Source organism: Tamandua tetradactyla, chromosome 20, assembly GCF_023851605.1.
Source record: "Tamandua tetradactyla isolate mTamTet1 chromosome 20, mTamTet1.pri, whole genome shotgun sequence".
Taxonomy (NCBI): domain Eukaryota; kingdom Metazoa; phylum Chordata; class Mammalia; order Pilosa; family Myrmecophagidae; genus Tamandua; species Tamandua tetradactyla.
The window spans coordinates 27,031,912-27,053,071 of record NC_135346.1 but is presented as its reverse complement, the minus strand read 5'-3'; the positions used below and the strand labels follow the sequence as shown (position 1 = coordinate 27,053,071).

General features: G+C 43.1%; 1 protein-coding gene across 18 annotated transcripts in view; it reads right to left on the bottom strand.

The window, feature by feature from the left end:
• Positions 1 to 14,325, bottom strand: part of TCERG1 (transcription elongation regulator 1) — a 77,632-nt gene extending 63,307 nt beyond the window's left edge. For 7 of the 18 annotated variants that reach the window (XM_077137325.1, XM_077137330.1, XM_077137333.1 and 4 more), the window contains exon 1: positions 1,349 to 1,467. In XM_077137325.1, coding sequence (XP_076993440.1) covers positions 1,349 to 1,407 — 59 coding nt within the window. In that variant the 5' untranslated portion in view covers positions 1,408 to 1,467. Of the gene's footprint in view, positions 1 to 1,348; positions 1,468 to 7,401; positions 7,672 to 8,520; positions 8,647 to 8,821; positions 9,064 to 14,243 lie in introns of those variants that run through there. The other 11 variants (XM_077137324.1, XM_077137329.1, XM_077137332.1 and 8 more) reach the window with 5 other exon arrangements.
• Positions 14,326 to 21,160: the final 6,835 nt, after the last annotated feature.

Here is a 21,160-nt window from a genome sequence, read left to right as displayed (position 1 = left end):
ACTGAAAAACCTGACAATGCACTTTGATCACACCTTATTAAAGTGTACAAATGGAGTTTAGAGGCTTTGAAATTTATCTACAAATAAGATTTTATTCTTGCCAAAGTACGGATTTTTTACGTGTAACAATTCAGAATCTAAGAGAAATCATTTTCTCCTGAAACCCTGCATAACAATACCTATTTCCATAAACAAGTTCATTTTTTTTAAATAAGGACTAGAAAATATTACTGAATCCTAATAATCTACACTGCTCTTCCCCATTTTCAGATGCCGACAATGGTATAGTTCAGAATGGGGAATCAACATTTGAAATGACATTGTTTCCCATCCAGAAAAGAAAATTTATCATATGCACATAAAGCATAGGACCTGTTTTTCCGAAAAAACCATTAAGAGATTTTTTCCAGGACATCTTTACTTCATCAAATTTTAATGACAGATTTCATTGGCACTGAGGTTCTAGGGGAAGAAAGGTAACTGCACTCTTTAGAGAAAGTATAGTAGAACTATCAAGATCGCGGGCTCTGGAGCTGGACTGCCTGGGTTCGAGCCACTTCCTGGAGCCACAACTCCACCTATGACCTTGTTCTACTAACTCAACCTCTACGTGGCTCAGTTTCCTCACCCGCAAGACAGCAAAGTAACTTAATTGAAGGTGACTCGGGTCGGTGGCCTAAAAAATGACAATAGCAAAAACTCAAAACGGCGGTTGTATTAAACGACACACCTAAGTAAAGAGCTCACTGGCACACAGTACGCATCTAACAGACGACTGCTTCTTTTGTTATTATTCACAACCCCCGGGTAATAAGGAGTAAAGAGATAAGAGGAAGGAAGCAAGCCACCGATGTTAAAAAGGATATGGGAGATGAAGGAAAAAGGCAAAACGTGGAGATTCAAAGGACCGCGGAGTGCGTGGAGAAGAGTGAGCTAATGTGGTGCGAGGTCCAGGGAAGACAACTGCAGGGTGGAGAGGCATCGACGAAGAAAACTGGGCCCGCGGCGGAGCGTGGCGGGGAGGCAGGCTGAGGACCGCCAAGGCGGAGCAGCACGCGGTAGCGGCGGGGCCCCCAGGCAGGAGCGCAGACCCGTGCGGGCCGCGAAACGCGGCGGGGCCCTCGAAAGGAAAAGGGACCTCCCCAAGAAGGCGCCGGACTCCGCGGCTCAGGCCCGGTCCCGCTCTCATTCAAGCCACCTTCCCCTTCCCCCTTTTTTAGCTCCATGCGGTCCTGGTGCCCGGCCACCGCGGCTCCGCGACCCACTCTCCAGCCCGACTCTCAGCGCGTCAGGCCTGGCCCCTAACACTCCAGCGCGCCGAAATGTGAGGAAGGGCAGCGCGCCTTACCTGAGCTCCCCCGGGTTGAATCGCTCACCGTCCCCCCCGTCCCCGCCACGCTCCGCCATTACAGAAAGCCGCGATCATCCACCCGCCGGCCCGGCGTTTCCTATTGGCTGGGAGGACCGTCAGTCGCGTGCGAGCGAGGCGGAGATAGCAGAGATCTACTAACGAATTGGAGACGTTGTCCATCAATCTTCGAACTGGAGGCGGTCTCCTCCTTCCTATTGGACAAAGGACCCGCCGACTTTGAAAGCGGTATAGAGACAGCCCCTTGATTGGTCGCTGTGAGGCTTTATGGGAAAGGCGACTGTAGCAACGGGGAACGGCCTTCGCCCTCTAGCGGTAAGCGAAACTAAGTCCTCCCACGTACTTCACCGCTCGCGCTAGCCACGTGTCTGCCATCTTCCAAGAGAGCCAATTGTGGAGCCATATTGGTCACAAGTAGCTCAGGCCCGGACCGTTTCCACTGCGTGAGCCAATCAAAAATCGGCTGGCGTGGCGCCCAAACCAATCACAGAGTTGCTGGGAGAATAAGCATTTTCCCAGCTTCACTGGAATAGACGTCCTGAATCACGGTCTGGTTGTAGCCATATTATTAATATATTAATAACTACAAGAATACCTCCCAAATTACACTGTTATTAGCGGCAGGCTGACGAATGTTATAAATTGCTGCATTAAGATAGGTAAGTTGAGGAAGACAAGCCTTTATATAACTTCAAAGTTTAAAGCATCTCTACTTCAATCTCAAAATACGCTTGTCTGGAATTAGCACACCCTGATGCCCTAAAGGAATTCTGATTATATATTACACTTTTTTTATTAAAGAAAAAAAATTATGCCCTAGGGTTTCAGACACAATAAAGGTGAATCTTATCTTTGAGAATAAGGATCAAAATATGGATAATGATGATAATAGCTCAGTTTTACCCGGAGCTTATCACATATACCCGATACTCTTCTGAGCACTTTCCAGTTTTGTTTTGTTTTTTTTTAAGCCTCTCAGACACTAAAGGATGTATACTGTGGTTAGCCACAATTTACAAGTAACAGTTGAAGTTGCAAAGGAGTAACGTACTAAATGACAGCCTGACCTTAAACCCAAGGCAGTCTGGCAGCAAAGCCCTGCTCTTAAACATCATGAACCAAAAGAAATGAAAACATGTCCACACAAATACTTATACGTGAATATGCTGTTAGCAGTATTATCCATAAAAAGCCGAAAGGTAGAAACAATGCAGATGTTCATCAACTGATAATGGTTAAACAAATTGTGGTATATTCATGCAATGGAGCAATATTCAGCTGTAAGAAAAGGAATGGAGTACTAATGTATCCTATGACAAGGATGAACCTTGAAAACATGCTAAATGAAAGAAACCAAAGTAAAAGGCCACACGTTGTATGATTCCATTTATGTGAAATGTCCAGAAAAGAGAAATCTAAAGACAGAAAGTAGAATAGTGGTTGCCAGATACTAGAGAGGAGTGAAAAATGGGAAGTAACTGCTAATGGATATAGGGTTTCTTTTTGGGATGATGAAAACATTCCTAAATTAGAGGGGTTATAGACACACAACCTTGTTTCAATGAAACTGTAGTGGGGCTCAAAACCACTAAATGTACATTTTTAAATGGTGAATTTTATATGTAGATTATGTCTCAATTTTTATGCTATACTAAAACTTGATTAAAATTCAAAAGCAGCTGTGATAAAATGTGGTAATGGTTGAACTCAGAGTTCTGAGTATAATTAATTGGGGAAGGGAGAGAAGGTTAAAATCCACTAAAGATATGACATTTGAACAAACTGGAGTCTAAGAGTGGTAGGGATAGATACCTTTCTCTATCTTAGAGGCAGGTATCCCAAAGTCTTGGCCAATTCTTTTGGAAATAATACTAGTATAGATGGCTCATTATAGACCAGTCACCATAGCTGAAATGAATATCTTATAGAAACTGAGCCACTGGCATATATAGCATTTTTTTTTTCTTTTTGCATGGGCAGACACTGGAAATTAAACCCAGGTCTCTGGCATGGCAGGCAAGAACTCTGCTTGCTGAGCCCACTGTCATATATAAACTGTCAGAAAAGAGACTGTCAGAATGAGTGGAAGAAACTCCTTGCAGATGTAGTGACAGTTTTATTATATGATATTTTTATTATTTTATTTATATTGATATATTAGGATATTTACATCTTATATTTATAAAGTGTTATACACATGTGTATATATGTATTTGATAATGTATATATGATCAGTGTTTCATTGCTATAGCTTATTCACATAAATATGTTCTTGAAATTCATTTACTTTGCACTCCATAATTGTTTAAAATTTACTGCAAATATCTAACCTAAGCTGCATCTACACAGCTATTCTACAGTGGACCATTTTTATTGAATGTAAGAAAAAAGTTAGGGATTCAAAGCAGTTTTTTTTTTGTTTGTTTTCTTCTTTCACATGGGCAGGCACCAGGGATCGAACCTGGGTCTCTGGCATGGCAGGTGAGAATTCTGCCACTGAACCACCGTTGCACCACTCTCAAGGCAGTTTTATAATAAAACATAAGGACTTTCCTATAGTCAAAGCATGATAGCTCCCCAGATACTGATAATGTATAGAGCTGTACAGAGCAGAAAAGCAAATACCATCCTTATCCAATTGACTTAAAAAATTAATATTGAAAACAAAAAAAATAATAATAAAAAGCAGCAAAAAAAAATGAGTATATAAAAGTGAAAAGAATTGACATTGTTAGCTTAAGACTAACATCATCAGGACTGTAAGCCCAGGCCATGAAGTCATCTTCAAAAGTGGCTATTGAGGTTCTTTTTGTCATTATGAACCAATGAAAATTGTCTAAAATTGAGAGCGCTGCTGATTGTACAACCAAATAAAGATATATAAGACATGATTTGTTTATTTTGGACATTATCCATGATTTCCAATAAAGGGAGGGAGCTGAAGGATACAATGACTGAGAAGCACAGTGGCGAAGGGTAATACGTTTATATGATGGAATTTGGTGCGGCTACTAAAAGGAAGGACATCAAGAGGCACACAATGAGCTGAGTAAACATTGGGGACAATGCGTTGTGCAAAATAAGCCAGAAACAAAAGAACAAATATACTAAGGTCTCTCTCAGAAAATACTTACGAGAAAAAGGGAGACTAGATTGAGGGTCCTTAAAGTAGCCACATTTGGTCTAAAGTTGTGGATGTATTTTTGGATTCTGAGACACTGAGCTATATGTGTATCATCAATGTTTCCCTGGAACTTTGAGTAGCTCTGTGACACCTAGGTCCCAGAAATGGAGTGCTGAAGTCCTGAAAGTTAGCATAGCTATGTATAATAACAGTTAAAGTTGCCAAAATAGACATCGGGCTGCAATTAGAGTTTATAACAAAGCCCAATCTGGCTGGGGCTAAGGTAAATTAGTGCAGGGTAAAAGATGAAAGTGTTTGTACTCTAGACCTTCACCTACTGTATGAAATCAAAGACGGAGAGGTTTATTGTGTCTAGAACCTAAATTTTCTGTAACACATAATCTAAACCAACCTGTCTGGATAGCTCATTTAAACAGGCCAAACTCCTGGAGTCCAGAACAGGAACAAGACCTTCTAATCCATATGTATATGGAACTATTAAACTCTCCCATCTGGGAAACCCTGGGTACCCGTTCAACCATGGGGGACTCCCAAGAAAATAGGCAAGTCCTATTTTACCCATATTGAGGCCTAAGAGTTGCCTCTCTCTCTCTCTCTCTCTCTCTCTCTCTCTCTCTCTCTCTCTCTCTCTCTCTCTCTCTCTCTCTCTCTCTCTCTCCCCCTCGTCCCTCTCTCTCTCTCTCTCTCTCTCTCTCTCTCCCCCTCTCCCCCTCTCTCTCTCGCTCCCCCTCTCCCCTCCCCTCTCCCCCTCCCCCTCTCCCCCCCCCCCCTCTCCCCCTCCCCCTCTCCCCCTCCCCCTCTCCCCCACCCCCTCTCCCCTCTCCCCCTCCCCCTCTCCCCCTCCCCCTCTCCCCCTCCCCCTCTCCCCCTCCCCCTCTCCCCCTCCCCCTCTCCCCCTCCCCCTCTCCCCCTCCCCCTCTCCCCCTCCCCCTCTCCCCCTCCCCCTCTCCCCTCCCCCTCTCCCCCTCCCCCTCTCCCCCTCCCCCTCTCCCCCTCCCCCTCTCCCCCTCCCCCTCTCCCCCTCCCCCTCTCCCCCTCCCCCTCTCTCTCTCCCCCTCTCTCTCTCTCTCCCTCTCTCTCTCTCCCTCCCTCTCTCCCCCTCCCTCCCTCCCTCCCTCCCTCTCTCTCTCTCTCTTTCTCTCCAACTCTGCAAGGAAAATCAATGCCCTCCCTCCTATGTGGTACAAACCATTCAGGGGTGAAAGTCTCCCTGACAATATGGGACATGACTCCTTTGGATGAGTCTGACCCTGGCACCTTGGGATCAACATAGCCTTCCTGACCAAAAAGGGGTAAAGAAGTGTAATAAGTCATCAGTGGCCAAGAGATATCAAATGGAGTCAAGAGGCTATTCTGGAGGTGATTCTTATGCAACCTTCAGTTAGATAGTGCTAATTGCCATGATTTGCTAAACCCCAATCAACATCACTCTTGTTGACTTTTTTTTTTAACTTTTTTATTGTATAGTATAACATATATACAAAGCAAAGAAAAAAAACAATAGTTTTCAAAGCATTCTTCAAAAACTGATTACAGGACAGATCCCAGAGTTTGTCATGGGCTACCATACGATCCTCTCATGTATTTCCTTGTAGCTGCTCCAGAATATGGGAGGCTAGAGGGCTTAAATACTTTTTTATCATTACAATCGACTTTTTTTCCTTCTTTTTTTTGTGAACAATAGCATATATACAAAAAAGCTATAAATTCCCAAGCACAGCACCACAATTAGTTGTAGGACATATTTCAGACATTGACATGGTTACAATTTTAGGTTTTTGCTTCTAGCTGCTCTAAAATACTGGAGGTAGACCAAAAGAGATATTAAATTAATGATTCAGCATTCATATTCTTTTGTTAAGTCCTATCTTCTATATATAATTCCACCATCACCTTTGATCTTTCCTTACCTCTCTTTGGGGTTGTTTGGGCTATGACAATTCTGAATTTTTCATGTTGGAAGGGTCTGTCACTAATATGGGGTATGGAGATGGAACTATCTGATGTTCTGAGCTAGGTTTCAGGACTTGTCTGGACCAGGGACCCATCTGGAAGTTGTAGGTTTCTGGAAAGTTACTCTAGTGCCTGGAACCCTTGTGGAATCTTATATTTGCCCTGGGTGTTCTTTAAGATTGGCTGAAATGGTCCTGGTTGTAGGTTGACAGGTTATAATAGGTAGAAGGGTCTAACTGAAGCTTGCATAAGAGCAACCTCCGGAGTAGTCTCTAAGACTCTATTTGACACTCCCTGCTACTGATACTTTATTAATTACACTTTGTTTCCCTCTTTTGGTCAGAATGTAATTGTTGATCCCACAGTGCCAGTTCTGGATTCATCCCAGGGAGTTCTCTCCCATGTCACCAGGGAGACTTTCACCCCTGGGTGTCATGTTCCATGTAGGGGGGAGGGCAATGATTTCACGTGCAGAGTTTGGCTTAGAGAGACTGAGGCCACATCTGAGCAACAACAGAGGTCCTCCAGAAGTAACTCTTAGGCATGCCTATAGGTAGTCTAAGCTTCTCTGCTACCTACATAAGCTTCACAAGAGTAAACCTCATGATCGAGGGCATGGCCTATTGATTTGGGTATCCCTAAATGTTGGGGACAATTAAAGTAGCATGTATAAATTCCACCCTCAGCGATGCCGGAAACATGCAACATGGCCACCAAGGCTGTAAGAAAGAGCAGCCTAAGCTATAATCAGCCTTCTTTATGGAAGTAATAGTAGTTCGCGCCAAAAGTACTAACCGTATTTCTGCCATCCACCCTAGCAACAGCAGTCACCAATTCCAGATCACCACTGTCCCTACTAGCCACCCCCTCTCCTTCTAGAGTATATATACCCAGCCTCCTCAATAAAATTTTGCAGCTTGATCAGAATACTTGCCTTGCTGTCGTTCTTCGTGTCTCTTGTCCCATACCATTCTTCCCTCACAGGAGTTAGAGCCTCGGTTGATCGTCCCGCGGGCCGGGACAACTGGCGTCCAGCGTGGGGCCCCAGCCTTGTGAGGGACGGAACGCCGCACTCAAGGAGACAGGCCTGTTGCATTCCAGAGATCGCTGCGAAGCAGCTCGCTCTCGAGACAGATCCGTTCAGCAGAGATCGCCGCGAAGTAACTAGATCGCAAGACAGATCCGTTTAGCAGTTGATCAGTGACTGCGAAAGGAAAGAAGAAAAAAGAAAAGAAGAAAAGTGAGAGGTAAGTTCGTAATCCCCCCACCCTCATCATGGGACAAGCAACTTCCCAACATGAATTATATGTTAGTCAAGTAAAGCAGTCTCGCAAGGCACGAGGAACTAGAGTTAAGAAAAAAGATCTCACATATTTCTTTTATTTCCTATTAAAAACTTGCCCTTGGTTTCCTCAGGAAGGTACTATAGACCAGCAATGCTGGCTAAGGTCGGAGATTGTCTAAAAGACTACTACTGAACCTTCGGTCCTGAAAAGGTCCCGGTTACTGCTTTTACTTACTGGAACCTAGTTGATGAAATTCTAAAAGTCCATCCTTTAGCCCCAGATATTCAAAAGCTCTGTAAAGAAGGGGAAGAAGCTTTAAGAGAACACCCCCACCCTGCATCAGAGCACTCCCGTCCCGCGTCAGAATGCTGCTCAATTATTATTGATATGCCCGAAAAAACCCCAAGTGAAGGCACGGACATGGAAAGAGCAAAAACCCCATCTAACCAGGCAATCTCATCTTATCTTGATCAGCATAAAAATGAGACGGAAGTCGAACTCCCTCCCCCTTTGGAGGTTGAGTTCCTCCCCCCCTTTCAGCCCCCACCATATGCCCCCTTATCTAAAGAGCTCCCTACATCAAAACCCTTCTTCTGCCCTGCCATAACCCAACCACCGCAGGCAGATTTAAAAGGAGCAACAAAAAACTTCAGGCTACACGCCGCCTCATTAAGAGCACTTTTGTATGAAAGGAGAGACCCTCCTCAAAGAACTTAACGCAGTTACTCACGAGCTAGCAGATATAACATTTTTCAAAAACGACTCACCAGCACACCCTAGTGGTTTATACACCTTTCCCATCACACGCAGTTAAGCCAAACCCCCTGCTGCTGAATCTCAAACTCACTCTGGGTCGGAAAGCGATAGTGAAGGAGATGACCAGTCTAATCCCCCTAGCGAAGAGGAACAGGGAAAAGAACAGGGAGAGGCCAGTTCCGCCCCAGCAGCAAAATATAAAAAACTCAGTCTCAAATATTTAGAGAAACTAAAAAAAGCAACGAATGACTATGGCGCTACCGCCCCCTTCACGCTTGCTTTATTAGAGAGCCTTAGCGAAGGGGACCTTACCCCTAATGATTGGTCACAATTAGCCAGAGCTGTCCTGTCCGGTGGTGATTTCCTATTGTGGAAATCAGATTACGAGGAACATTGTAAAAAATATGCCTCTCGGAACGCTAATAAGGCCGCCTCTAAGAGCTGAACATTAAAAAAAATTTTAGGCCACAATCCCTATCATCAAAACGAAAAGCAAGCTAATTTTCCCTCGGGACTTATTGCCCAAGTGCAAGCAGCGGCTCTTAAAGCCTGGAAGGCACTTCCGCAAAAGGGCGCCATCACTTCCTCTCTCGCTAAAATAAGACAGGGGCCTGATGAACCATATAGCGACTTCCTCAGCCGTCTTCAAAACACGGCTGAACGCCTATTTGGGGGTGGCAAAAGCGAAAACAATTTTATTAAACATCTCGCTTATGAAAATGCTAATAGTGCTTGCCAGGCAGCAATCCGCCCTTTCCGCAATACCAACCTCAGTAATTATATAAAACTCTGCTCCGGTATCGGGCCAACTCAAACTCTTGGGATAGCCATTGGTGCTGCCCTTCAAAATTTCACAGTGAAAACAAAATCCCCGACATGCTACAACTGTAAACAACCTGACCACTTCTCAAAAAATTGCCCGTGCCACGAATCAATTCCCCCTTACCCACCACTAGAAAATCTCCATTGCCACCCTTTATTTGTCCCCGCTGTAAAAAGGGGTTCCATTGGGCAGCTGAATGCCATTCTCGAGCTGACATGAACGGCCAACCCCTAAAACCCTAGCCCCAGGGAAACTCCCAATGGGGCCGGCCCCAGGCCCCAACCAGAGCGAACCCAGAGGCAATACGGTTCTTTCCTCCATCCCCAGTTGCAGTACCTGCACTCCTGACCATAAACCATGCTGCTGTATCTCAGACCTCTGGAGGGCAACTGCAGGGAGCGCAGGACTGGACCTCTGTGCCACCTCTGAATCAATATTAACCCCAGAAACCAGTCCTCTCCTCATACCAACAGGAGTTTATGGACCACTGCCCCCAAATACTTTTGGTCTCATTTTAGGAAGGGCTAGTGTCACCTTACATGGAGTCCAAATCATCCCAGGTATACTAGATAATGACTTTAAAGGTGAAATACAAATACTTGCAACCACCTCAAATAACATTATCCCTATTTCTGCTGGCACTCGAATAGCACAACTTGTAATACTCCACCTTCAACATATCAACTCCAACTTCAAAAGACTCCAGTGCCCCACTGAGGGCCCCGGATCTTCTGACGTTTTCTGGGCACAGCCAATATCCCATAATCAGCCCACCCTAAAACTTAAACTAAATGGTAAACCATTTAAAGGAATCTTAGATACAGGAGCTGATGCCACAGTTTTATCCTTAAATCACTGGCCTAAGACCGGGCCGCTCACGGCCGCCGCTACCCACCTTAAGGGAATAGGGGAAGCCACAAATCCTTTGCAAAGTTCGCAAGTTCTGAAATGGGAAGATGAGGAAGGGAATGCTGGTACGGTTGTGCCATATATTATCCCCCATCTCCCCGTTAATCTCTGGGGCAGAGATATCTTAGCCCAAATGAAAGTTTTTATGTGCAGCCCCAATGATGCTGTTACTGCCCAAATGCTCAACGTGAATTTTCTCCCCGGCAAGGGCTTAGGCAAGTCTAATCAGGGAATAAAACAACCCATCTCTGTAATACCTAATACAGCCAAAGCAGGACTCGGACTCTCCCAAAATTTAACCTGATGGCCATTGACATCCCTGTACCCCATGCTGAAAAAATTTCCTGGAAGACCACAGAACCAGTATGGGTTGATCAATGGCCCCTAACTCAGGAAAAGACCCTAGTGGCTATAGAGTTAGTACAGGAACAACTTAATGCCGGACATATTGAACCTACTCAGTCCCCTTGGAACACTCCTATATTTATCATAAAAAAGAAATCAGGCAAATGGAGATTGCTACAAGATTTACGAGCTGTAAACAAAGCAATGATACCTATGGGGGTGCTACAACCTGGTCTCCCTTCACCAGTTGCTATCCCCATTGGTTTTCACAAAATAGTTATAGATTTAAAAGATTGTTTCTTCTCCATACCTCTTCACCCAGAAGACAGGCAACATTTTGCTTTTAGTGTTCCTCAAACTAATTTTCAAAGCCCTATGCCCCGGTTTCAGTGGAAAGTTTTACCACAGGGCATGGCCAACAGTCCAACGTTATGCCAAAAGTTTGTTGCTGAAGCCGTTAACCCTATCAGACAATTATGGCCACAAATCTACATTCTTCATTACATGGACGATATCCTGTTAGAAGGCCAAGACATATCTAAACTACATGTTTGTTTTCAGGGCCTTCTCAATAATTTAACAACAAGAGGTCTTCAGATAGCCCCTGACAAAGTGCAAACTTCAGACCCTTTTTCTTATCTGGGGTTTGAACTTTGGCACCAGCAAGTTCTAACACCCCGCATTCAGTTGTGAACTTCTCATTTAACAACGCTGAATGACTTCCAAAAACTCTTAGGAGACATCCAATGGCTTTGCCCCTACTTAAAACTACCTACTGAAACTCTTGTGCCACTCAATAATATTTTGAGAGGAGACGCAAATCCCTCCTCTCCCAGGAACCTAACTCCAGAAGCAATGCAGGCACTTACTACCATAAATCAAGCCATTCAAAATCAAACTCGTTATCAAGTTAACTACCACCAGCCTTTACATTTTATAATCCTTGCCACGACCCACACGCCTACAGGTGTATTTTGGCAATCCAACTTAGGACACTCAAACGGGCGAGGCCACCCATTGCTCTGGGTTCACCTCCCTGCTACTCCAACAAAAGTGCTCTCACCATACGTTTCTCTCGTAGCTGCCTTAATAACAAAAGGCTGACAAACTAGTCGCCAACTATTTGGAAAAGATCCCGATTCCCTTATCATTCCATATACTCAAGACCAAATCCATTGCCTTTTCCAAACCAATGATGAATGGACTATCGCATGCTCTTCATTTCTAGGCAATATTGATAACCATTACCCAAGCGACCCATTAATCCAATTTGCTAAAATTCATCCATTCACCTTCCCGAAAGTCACTAAAACCAACCCAATAGATTCAGCTCTTTTAGTCTTTACAGACGGTTCAGCAAATGGGACTGCGGCATATGTTATCCAAGGCCAAACTTTGTCCATTTTTTCCCCCTACACCTCGGCTCAACTTGTCAAACTTTATGCGGTCATACAAGTCTTTTCTCTCCTTCGAGAGCAACCCTTTAACTTATACACCAATAGTGCATATATAGCCCTATCTGTTCCACTGTTGGAAACAGCTCCATTTATTAAACCATCTACCAATGCAGCCCCCTTGTTCTCAGAACTACAAAAATTAATCCTTAAATGACAGCACCCCTTTTTTATAGGACATCTCCGTGCCCACCAAAACCTACCAGGCCCTCTAACAGAAGGCAACGTGCTGGCAGATGCTGCCACTCAGCTGATATGTCCCAATCTCAGTGATCCTCTAGCCTTAGCTTCCCAAGCCCATGCTCAACACCACCTAAATGTGAACACTCTTCACCTAAAGTTCCACATAACAAGAGAACAGGCAAGGAAAATTGTTAAGGCATGCAAAAACTGTGTAACCCAGCTGCCAGTCCCTCATTTGGGAGTCAATCCAAAAGGACTCATCCCAAATGAAATCTGGCAGATGGACGTCACCCATTTTGCCAGTTTTGGACAACTCAAATATGTTCATGTCTGCGTTGACACATACAGTGGATTCATTCAAGCTAGCTTACAAACAGGAGAAGCTTCAAAACATGTTATCTCTCATTTGCTACATTGCTTCACCATTTTGGGCCAACCTAAACTCATTAAAACAGACAACGGACCTGGGTATACTGGAAAAAACTTCCAAACCTCTGTCAACAATTGCACATTAAGCATATTACAGTAATTCCATATAACCCCCAAGGCCAGGGAATGGTAGAACGGGCACACCACACCCTAAAAAATGCCCTATGCCGCCTAGCCGAAAGCACCCTCAACCTCACAAAACAACGTCCCCGAGACCTTTTACACCATGTTCTTTTTGTTCTTAACTTCTTAACCCTAGACGTTAATGGACAATCTGCAGCTGACAGGCACTGGCATCCCGAAACACAATTGCAACAGGCCACTGTCATGTGGCGCGACCCCTTAACATCAGAAAAGAATGGGCCCAACCCCGTTATCATCTGGGGACGAGGCTCCGCATGCATATATGATCAAAAAAGGGAAGGCCCTCGTTGGCTCCCAGAAAGGCTAATCAGACATGTCAACTCTCTGCCAATAATGCAAACCCCTGAAAAGTCCCCCCTCCCTTCCTTCTAACAATAACCTTTCCAGGGTAAGAAAAACTTCACCCTGAGAAGAGTTTTTCTTTTCTCTTTCAGCACATCAACAACCCCTGCACACAACCAAGAGCTGAAGAAGGAAGTTCCATGTACAGGTTTTTCCCCACTACTACCACATAAACTATTGGTTCTCATTAATTAGTCTTCTAGCCCTGCTGTTTGCAGCCGGACTAGCAATACTTGCCCCGTACGATTGGAATCCCTTTGAAAAATTTTAATAGCAAAAACATATCTGTGCGCTATAGGGTGCATTTTCCTGCTGGCCTGCTACCTTCTATAATATGACTTTGCCAAATCTAACACCATTTAAGGTCACCACCTTATGCCTTTTCTTACAAGGTATACTTAATCATTTAAATGCCTCCCCCCTCAGCGGCCAGTCCAATCCCCATCAACCTTGGAAATAGAGCTTAATACAGTGGGACAATTCAAAAATCCTCGAAACTAAAACCACCGCAAACGCTCCTACCTTCTCTCAGAACCTATATGACCTTTGCCAACCCCCTCACGCACAAAAAAATTATTCAGCTAACTGTTATATGTGCCCAGCCTCAAATCCTGGAAAACCTTATTGCAATGCCTCCAATCAGTATTATTGTGCCCACTGGGGATGTGAATCTCTGGCCACTTCCTGGGAGCCTCCAATCCCCGACCGCATTCTTAAAATAAATTGGAACAAAAATACAGGGTCTGGAAAGCCCTGTACTCCACCAAAAAATACTATAACATATTTATCTTCAAATTCACAAATGTGTCACTTTTTGAATCTCACGGTTCTGCTTCCTCATGATATATCATGGCTTATCGGCCGGACTTGGGGATTTAGGCTCTATATAGAAGGAGTTGATCCAGGATGCCTCCTCCAAATAAAAAAGGAAATACCTCAGCAAACATCTGCTGTTGGGCCAAATAAAGTGCTTGCACCCCAAGCTCCAGCTGCTCCTTCTCGCAAGCCAAATAAAAATAATCGCAATAACTCTTCTACTCCCACCTCAGCACCATCATCCTCAAACAAAACAGGCTTGCCCAAACCGCTCGGACCAATAACTCACTCTGGCCGCTGGTCCAAGCTGCTTTCGCTGCATTAAACTCCTCCCAGCGTAACATGACTCACAGCTGTTGGCTATGTCTCTCTGCCCAGCCTCCTTATTATGATGTCGTACCCATTAATGGCACCTACAATACTTCTGATGAAGACAATCCCTCCCAATGCCTTTGGAATAGTACAAAACCTGGTCTCACCATGCAATCCATTATTTCCTCACTTGGGGTGTGCATTGGCAACCTCAGTAACGCCCCCCACTCCTTAAAAGATATCTGTAATACGTCATCTCTTCAATCGCTCCCTTCTTCATCACCTAAATTCTATATTCCCCCAAAGGCGCAAGATGGTTATGTTCTTCCACTGGGCTTACCCCTTGTGTAGCAAGCACAGCCATCACTAAAACAGGAGAGGTGTCTGTCTTAGTAATGCTATTGCCCCATCTCCTTTATCACAGTGGAGAAGACCTTCTTCAATCTTGGGACGCACAACTTCCAATCATTCCAAAACAGAAAAGAGAACTCATCACAGCTGTTACCCTTGCCTCTGTTTTAGGTATCGCTGGTCTAAGCACTGGAGTCGCCGCCATCACCCTCCAACAACAAAGCCTCTCCCATCTAAGGGCTGCCATAGGCAAGGACCTAACCCGTATTGAAACTTCCATCACCCACCTTGAAAAGTCCCTTACGTCCCTATCAGAAGTAGTTCTCCAAAACAGAAGAGGTTTAGACCTGCTCTTCCTTAAACAAGGAGGGCTTTGTGCAGCATTAGGCGAAGAATGTTGCTTTTATGCTGATCATTCTGGCGTAATTAAAGAATCCATGACCAAACTCAGGGAGGGAATTGCAAACCACAAACGTGAGCGAGAAGCCCAAGTTCCTCCTGGGGTGGACTCAAGCCTTACCTCCTCCCTATATTAGGCCCCTTAATAACCCTACTCCTTATAATATCTTTTGCACCCTGGGCCATAAAAAGAATAATACAGCTAATTAAGGACCAAATTGATTCTGCCCTAGGCAGGCCCATTCAAGTGCATTATCACCGGCTTCACCTCGCTGACCAAGGGATGAATCCAGAATATCTAACTGCTACCAACCCTGATGGGTAAGAAACCCCCCCCTCCTACGGGAGCAGCATATAACTCGAAAATATGCTTCTAGCTTATGCTACGATTGGTACCGCTGGGTGTAAGGCAAAGCACTGCAAAGGAGGGCCAAAACAATTAAAGGCCATTTTCGAGCTCCTTGAGAAATATGCCTCATTTGCATAGGGGTTCACTCTGCAAAAATTCCCCTTCCCAGAAAAACAGAGCCACAAACAACTTGGGGAATGAGGCCTCTATTTCCCCCAGCAGGTTAATTCCAAAACAATGCTTGATCAGCATTCTTCCTCCATCCTTTTGAAAAACAAAGGGAGGAGATGTTGGGGACAATTAAAGTAGTATGTATAAATTCCACCCTCAACATCACCAAGGCTGAAACAAAGAGCAGCCTAAGCTATAATCAGCCTTCTTTACGGAAGTAATAGTAGTTCACGCCCAAAGTACTAACCGTATTTCTGTCATCCACCCTAGCAACAGCAGTCACCAATCCCAGATCACCACCATCCCTACTAGCCACCCCCTCTCCTAGAGTATATATACCCAGCCTCCTCAATACAATTTTGCAGCTTGATCAGAATACTTGTCTTGCTGTCATTCTTCGTGTCTCTTGTCCCATACCATTCTTCCCTCACAGGAGTTAGAGCCTCAGTTGATCGTCCCGCGGGCCGGGACACCTAAAGTTTGACACAGTATCAGGGGATTACCTAATGGTTAAGGTTTAATAGTTTCATAGTCTTTCTCCCCCCTCAGGGGACTTTGCCAATACTTTTTGATCATCTGCTTAATATACTCTAGGATGTTTCCAGGCATTACAATAATCTATACAAGATTAAAGGACCTCTTTCTTATTCTGGGCTTACTGTGTTTCAGTTGTTCAAATGAGCTATACAGATAGGTTGAATTAGATTACGCACTACAGAAAATTTTGGTTCCAGATCAAATAAACCCTTCTTCCATTGGTCTCAGAGTATGTGTGGTTCAAAGATATAAACACTGTCTTCCTTATCCCTATGTTCTGAATTCCTTTAACCCAACCTGTTAGGCTTCATTCTTTTCTCTAAATACCAGGTTATATATATAAAACAACCTCTCAAAATCCAGAAATAATAATCACCACTCCGGACTTAGTGTGTCTGCTCTAAAATCTTACAATCTAGGTCCCTGTTTTCTTATAAGCATTTTCTAAAGGTGACCATACCATTGTTTTTTTATTTCTGGCTTATTTTGTTTCACTAAATGTCCCACATGTTCATTCACATCATTGCATGCCACACGACACTGTTCCTTTTTTGTAGCAGCACAACCATCGTTCATAAGTATATACCATCATTTGCCAATCTACTTCTAGTGCATCCTTCAGCCACCTGCATCCATCGGGCATCATGTATAGGGCCCAAAGTCCATAGTTCATCAACATTTTCAATTTTAAATAATTTCATTGTTCCCAAGAGACAGAAAACCAATCAACACACCCTCACCAAATAGGAAATCTAAGCCTTCTCTTAACTCTTGTCTCTCACCCTAATATTTACCTCTGCTGTTGCTGTGGTAGTGCTGATGGTGTAAAGAAGGATTTTATAAAGCTTAAACAGCAGCTAACTTTTCTTAGGTAAAGAAGGATTTTATAAAGCTTAAACAGTAGCTAACTTTTCTTAGGTAAAGAAGGATTTTATAAAGCTTAGCAGTAGCTTATTTTTCCTGCTTAATTTAGCTATTTACATATATTTTAGCTTCTGAATAACAGAAATATCCAGCAAAAACATTTGCGTCATCTTATATTCACTGCTATACATTTGGTGTGAGTTGAAAAGAAAAGAATTATGGGCCCCATCAGGCTGAAGATAAACAATCCTGGCGCCAAGATTACTTGTTAAGATTACTTGTTGTAAAACTGTTAAGAAATGCTTATTGTAAAACTGTTCTTATCTGCTTTTTTGCAAAACAGCACCTGTGACCCATGCTCAACCCCCACCCCCCTCATCTTACCCTTTAAAAAGCTTTTGCAAACTCAAGTTCGGGGCTCTCTGTTCCTGCGTGTTCAGCGAGCCCCACACATGTGTGGAAAATAAACCCCTTGCATGTTGCATGAGAGAACGTCTCTTGGAGTCCTCCTTTGCGTGGCAAAACTCTCGGATTCTCAAATTCTTACAATGGTTTCCTTTTGAACATAGCTCATAGCATGCAATAGCAGTTTTCCCCCTGTACCCTGGACTTAAACACTCTTTATACAAGAATCATATCTTTGAAGTAATTCCTACGAGCACTCATTCATATTTCTAGTGTGAGTCAGTGGGACACGTAGATCTCTACAACCCCTTTCAACCTTGTTCATGTTCAATATGGTAATATTACTTCTAGACCTACTACTCCTGTTGACTCTAGGTTTGATTTTCTGGACCATATAATTCCAGAAAGGTTCCTAGCTCAAATAAATCCTGAAACTCAGCCTCTCCAGAATTATCAACTAATTACATCCCCCGTCCTTTAGTGTAAACACCCCTTCTCAACATGATAAAGTCAGGACAGGCATTGCTCAAAGATCTCTATAGCTTGAGAGAAGGAACAAAGGAGAGAAGGGGTTATAAAAGAAAAAAATGAGATATAAGAAGTGAGTATGGCTGCTGAATCACTATATTGATATCCCCTCTAGCCTCCAGTGTTTTGGAGCAGCTAGAAGGAAAAATCTGAGATGATGGAATGGTAGCCTATGAGAAACTCTGGGATCTGTTCTGTAACTACTTGTGGAAGTGTGCTTTGAAAATTATTGCTTTTTCTTTCTTTGCTTTGTATGCATGTTCTATTTTACAATAAAAAATGTTTTTAAAAAGTGGCTATTGAGAAGTAGTTCCAATTCAGAATCAGGAAAATCTTTTTTCAAAAATAACTGCCATTTTTTTTTGAACACCTGTTATAAACCCACGGTCAGTACTTCACACTCAATATTTCTAATACTCTCAACAGCCCTACAAGATGTATGTATTGACCCCAATTGCATTTGGAGAAAATGAGGCTCAGAGAGGTTACATGACTGGCTCAAGGTGACAGTCATGCAGATAATGAGAGCTGGAGCCAGAATTCAAACACAAGTGAGTCCCACACCAAAGCCAGTTGGACACTGCTAAATCTTGAGTCTCACCCAAACCAGAGAGATAGCATTGCTGATGTACTGTTTGTTCTTCTTTCCTCTACAATGTAAATATTTTTAAAAGACTACTTATTTTCCTCGTTGATCCCTAGCTCCTAGTAAAATGTTTATTTACCCATAAGACCAGCATTGTACCATACAGCTATCTTATTCCACTATGGAAATACTGGAATTTAAAGTGATCTCAGAAATGGAAAGTACCTGTCTAGATATACCTGCTAGCTACCTCTCAGACAGTCTGTACAGCAGGTGCAGACAGGCTTTGGAGTAAATGAGATTAAGATTCTAGGGTAGGCTCTACCAACTACTGGCTGTGTGATCTTGGGCAAATTGCTTGATTTCTCTTAGCCTCAGCTTCTTTATTTGGAAAATAATGGGTTGCTATGAGGGTTTATAAGCTATTTACCATGGTCCAGGCAACAAACAGTAGGCAGTCAATAAATAATAATTTGTTAATCAGTTCATTTGGGCCATTTTTGCTAGCTAGCTCTTTCCTTAATAGATCAAAATCAAGATAGTTTCCAGCTCTGTGCACATGTGTGTATGAAGACAATGAGTTATTATCCAGGAAGCAGAGCTAGATAAATATATTTCTTTCAGAATAGTAAATGTCACACTAAATCAACATCCTGGATCAAAGTATAAAATAATATTAGTAGCTTACATTTGTTAAACGCTTAGTATGCCAAGTATGTTATATAACCATCTCATGCAATAAGTAACATTTATTCAGTATCTTCTGTATGCCAAACATTGTTTTAAGCACTTTGTCTGTATTGACACATTTGAACCTTAACAAAAACCCTATGGGTTAAGCATAGCTATTACTTCTGTTTTACAGATTTAAAAGGCACTGAGAAATTAAATAATGTACCCCAATCACATAGTGAGTGGCAAAGCTGGATCTCAAACTTAGGCCATCAGGCAACAGAGCCCATATCCATGAACACTGTGCTCTAACCTCAAACAACAGTTAGGGTATAAAGTCTTCCCAAGCTACTACCATCCCATAGACAACTGAAGCCTGCAGGCAATACTTTTCCAGATGGCTTCTCAGTTGCATCTACCTTCTAACTGCCACTTCATTAACCTATGACCTAAATGTAGAATTTAGAAAAGGGGTTCTCACTTCATATCTCCTAATCTCTTTGGGATCCCAGGGTTGTGAGAGACCCAGTAATCATTGTTGTATAATCCACCATTATTTTAGGTCAGCATATGGACTTCCTTGATGGCTGAGAACTCTGAACAGGAAAAAAATGCATCCTTATGAGTATACTGAGGAAGAAGATGCATCCTTAGCAGCATCAGGTGTTGAGAATAGCAAATGGGAGATCATTTGCATTCTAGCCACCCCTACCTCACCACACACACATACACATACTTTTTTTTGTAAATGATTTTTACAAATGATTGATTCAATCATGATGCAGAGATCTGTTCTAGTCAACATATATTTTGGTTGCAAAGAAAAGAATCCCACTCAAGCTAGCATAACTGAAATGAATATTGAAGAGGAAACTGAGAAATCATCAAATCTGTGAATAGGAAGAGGCCTTCTACAGGGACTCTACAGGGACCAGGAAGCTGCCAGGACCCAAGCAGCTTCTCTCCCTGTCCCTTTCCTTCTCAGGTGCCACCATGGCCTCTCCTCTCTATCTTTGCTCATTTTCTCTAGTCTTCTCTTTCTCCTCTTATTCATGCCTCAGTATGAATTTTAAGGTAACGCTCTACTCAATTCACTCACTGGTGCTCCACTTCCCAACATCAGCATGTCTGCTGCCGAGTCTTTGGTTGTCAAATACTTCAGGGAGAAAATCTGGTTGGTCTTCAATACCAACATATCAGCTGGTATTGTTTCATACGTCCATCTCTGCAGCAATTTTGAATAACCAGAGAAGGTCAAGAAGTAGTACTGATCTTTTCAGAGTCTGAAATGAGAAAGGCAATGATATTTGTTTTCCATAAATACCCTTACATGATTTTGTCCTTCACCCAGATTAGCATCTACTCTTGCCTCCCTCTATTCGGTTCTCTGTGATGCATCAAAGCCAAGCTTTAAAAAGTGCCCCTTTCATTGGCTTCTCATTGCCCTTAGCACAAGGAACACACTTTGATATCAAAATCTCAAAATCTCTTTCATCCCTTTCTCTACCTCTTTGTCTTTCCTCATTGCTCTCTTAAATTCCAATCATATATAATGTCCTTCAGTTCCTCAAAACCACCCATTCTTCTCATAAAAGGTACTTATTTAATGCCTTCCCCCCATCTGTAATGCTTTTATTGCTTTCATTCTCCCAAATAATTCTTTCATATCTGAGTTATCTATTACTGAATAACAAATTAATATCTTACAGCAATGAAATTTATCTCACAGTTTACATGGGTTAGGAATTTAGGTGTGGAAGTGAAATTCCACCACTTCTGCCCATTTTCTGTGGATTAGAAGCAAGTCAAAGTCCAGCCCACACTCAAGGGTAGGGGATTACATAAAGGCTAAAACCCGGAGGCAGGGATCGTGGGGGCCCATGTTGGCCAGTTCTCTGCCGTGTTATTTTTTAGGTCTCAACTTACACATTACCGCCTCTGGGAAACGCTCTTCAGAGGGAGAGCCTGACCTTCCCCTACTCCCATTTAAATGATTTACCCTGTTATGTTCTGCTTCTGTAGTACCCTACAT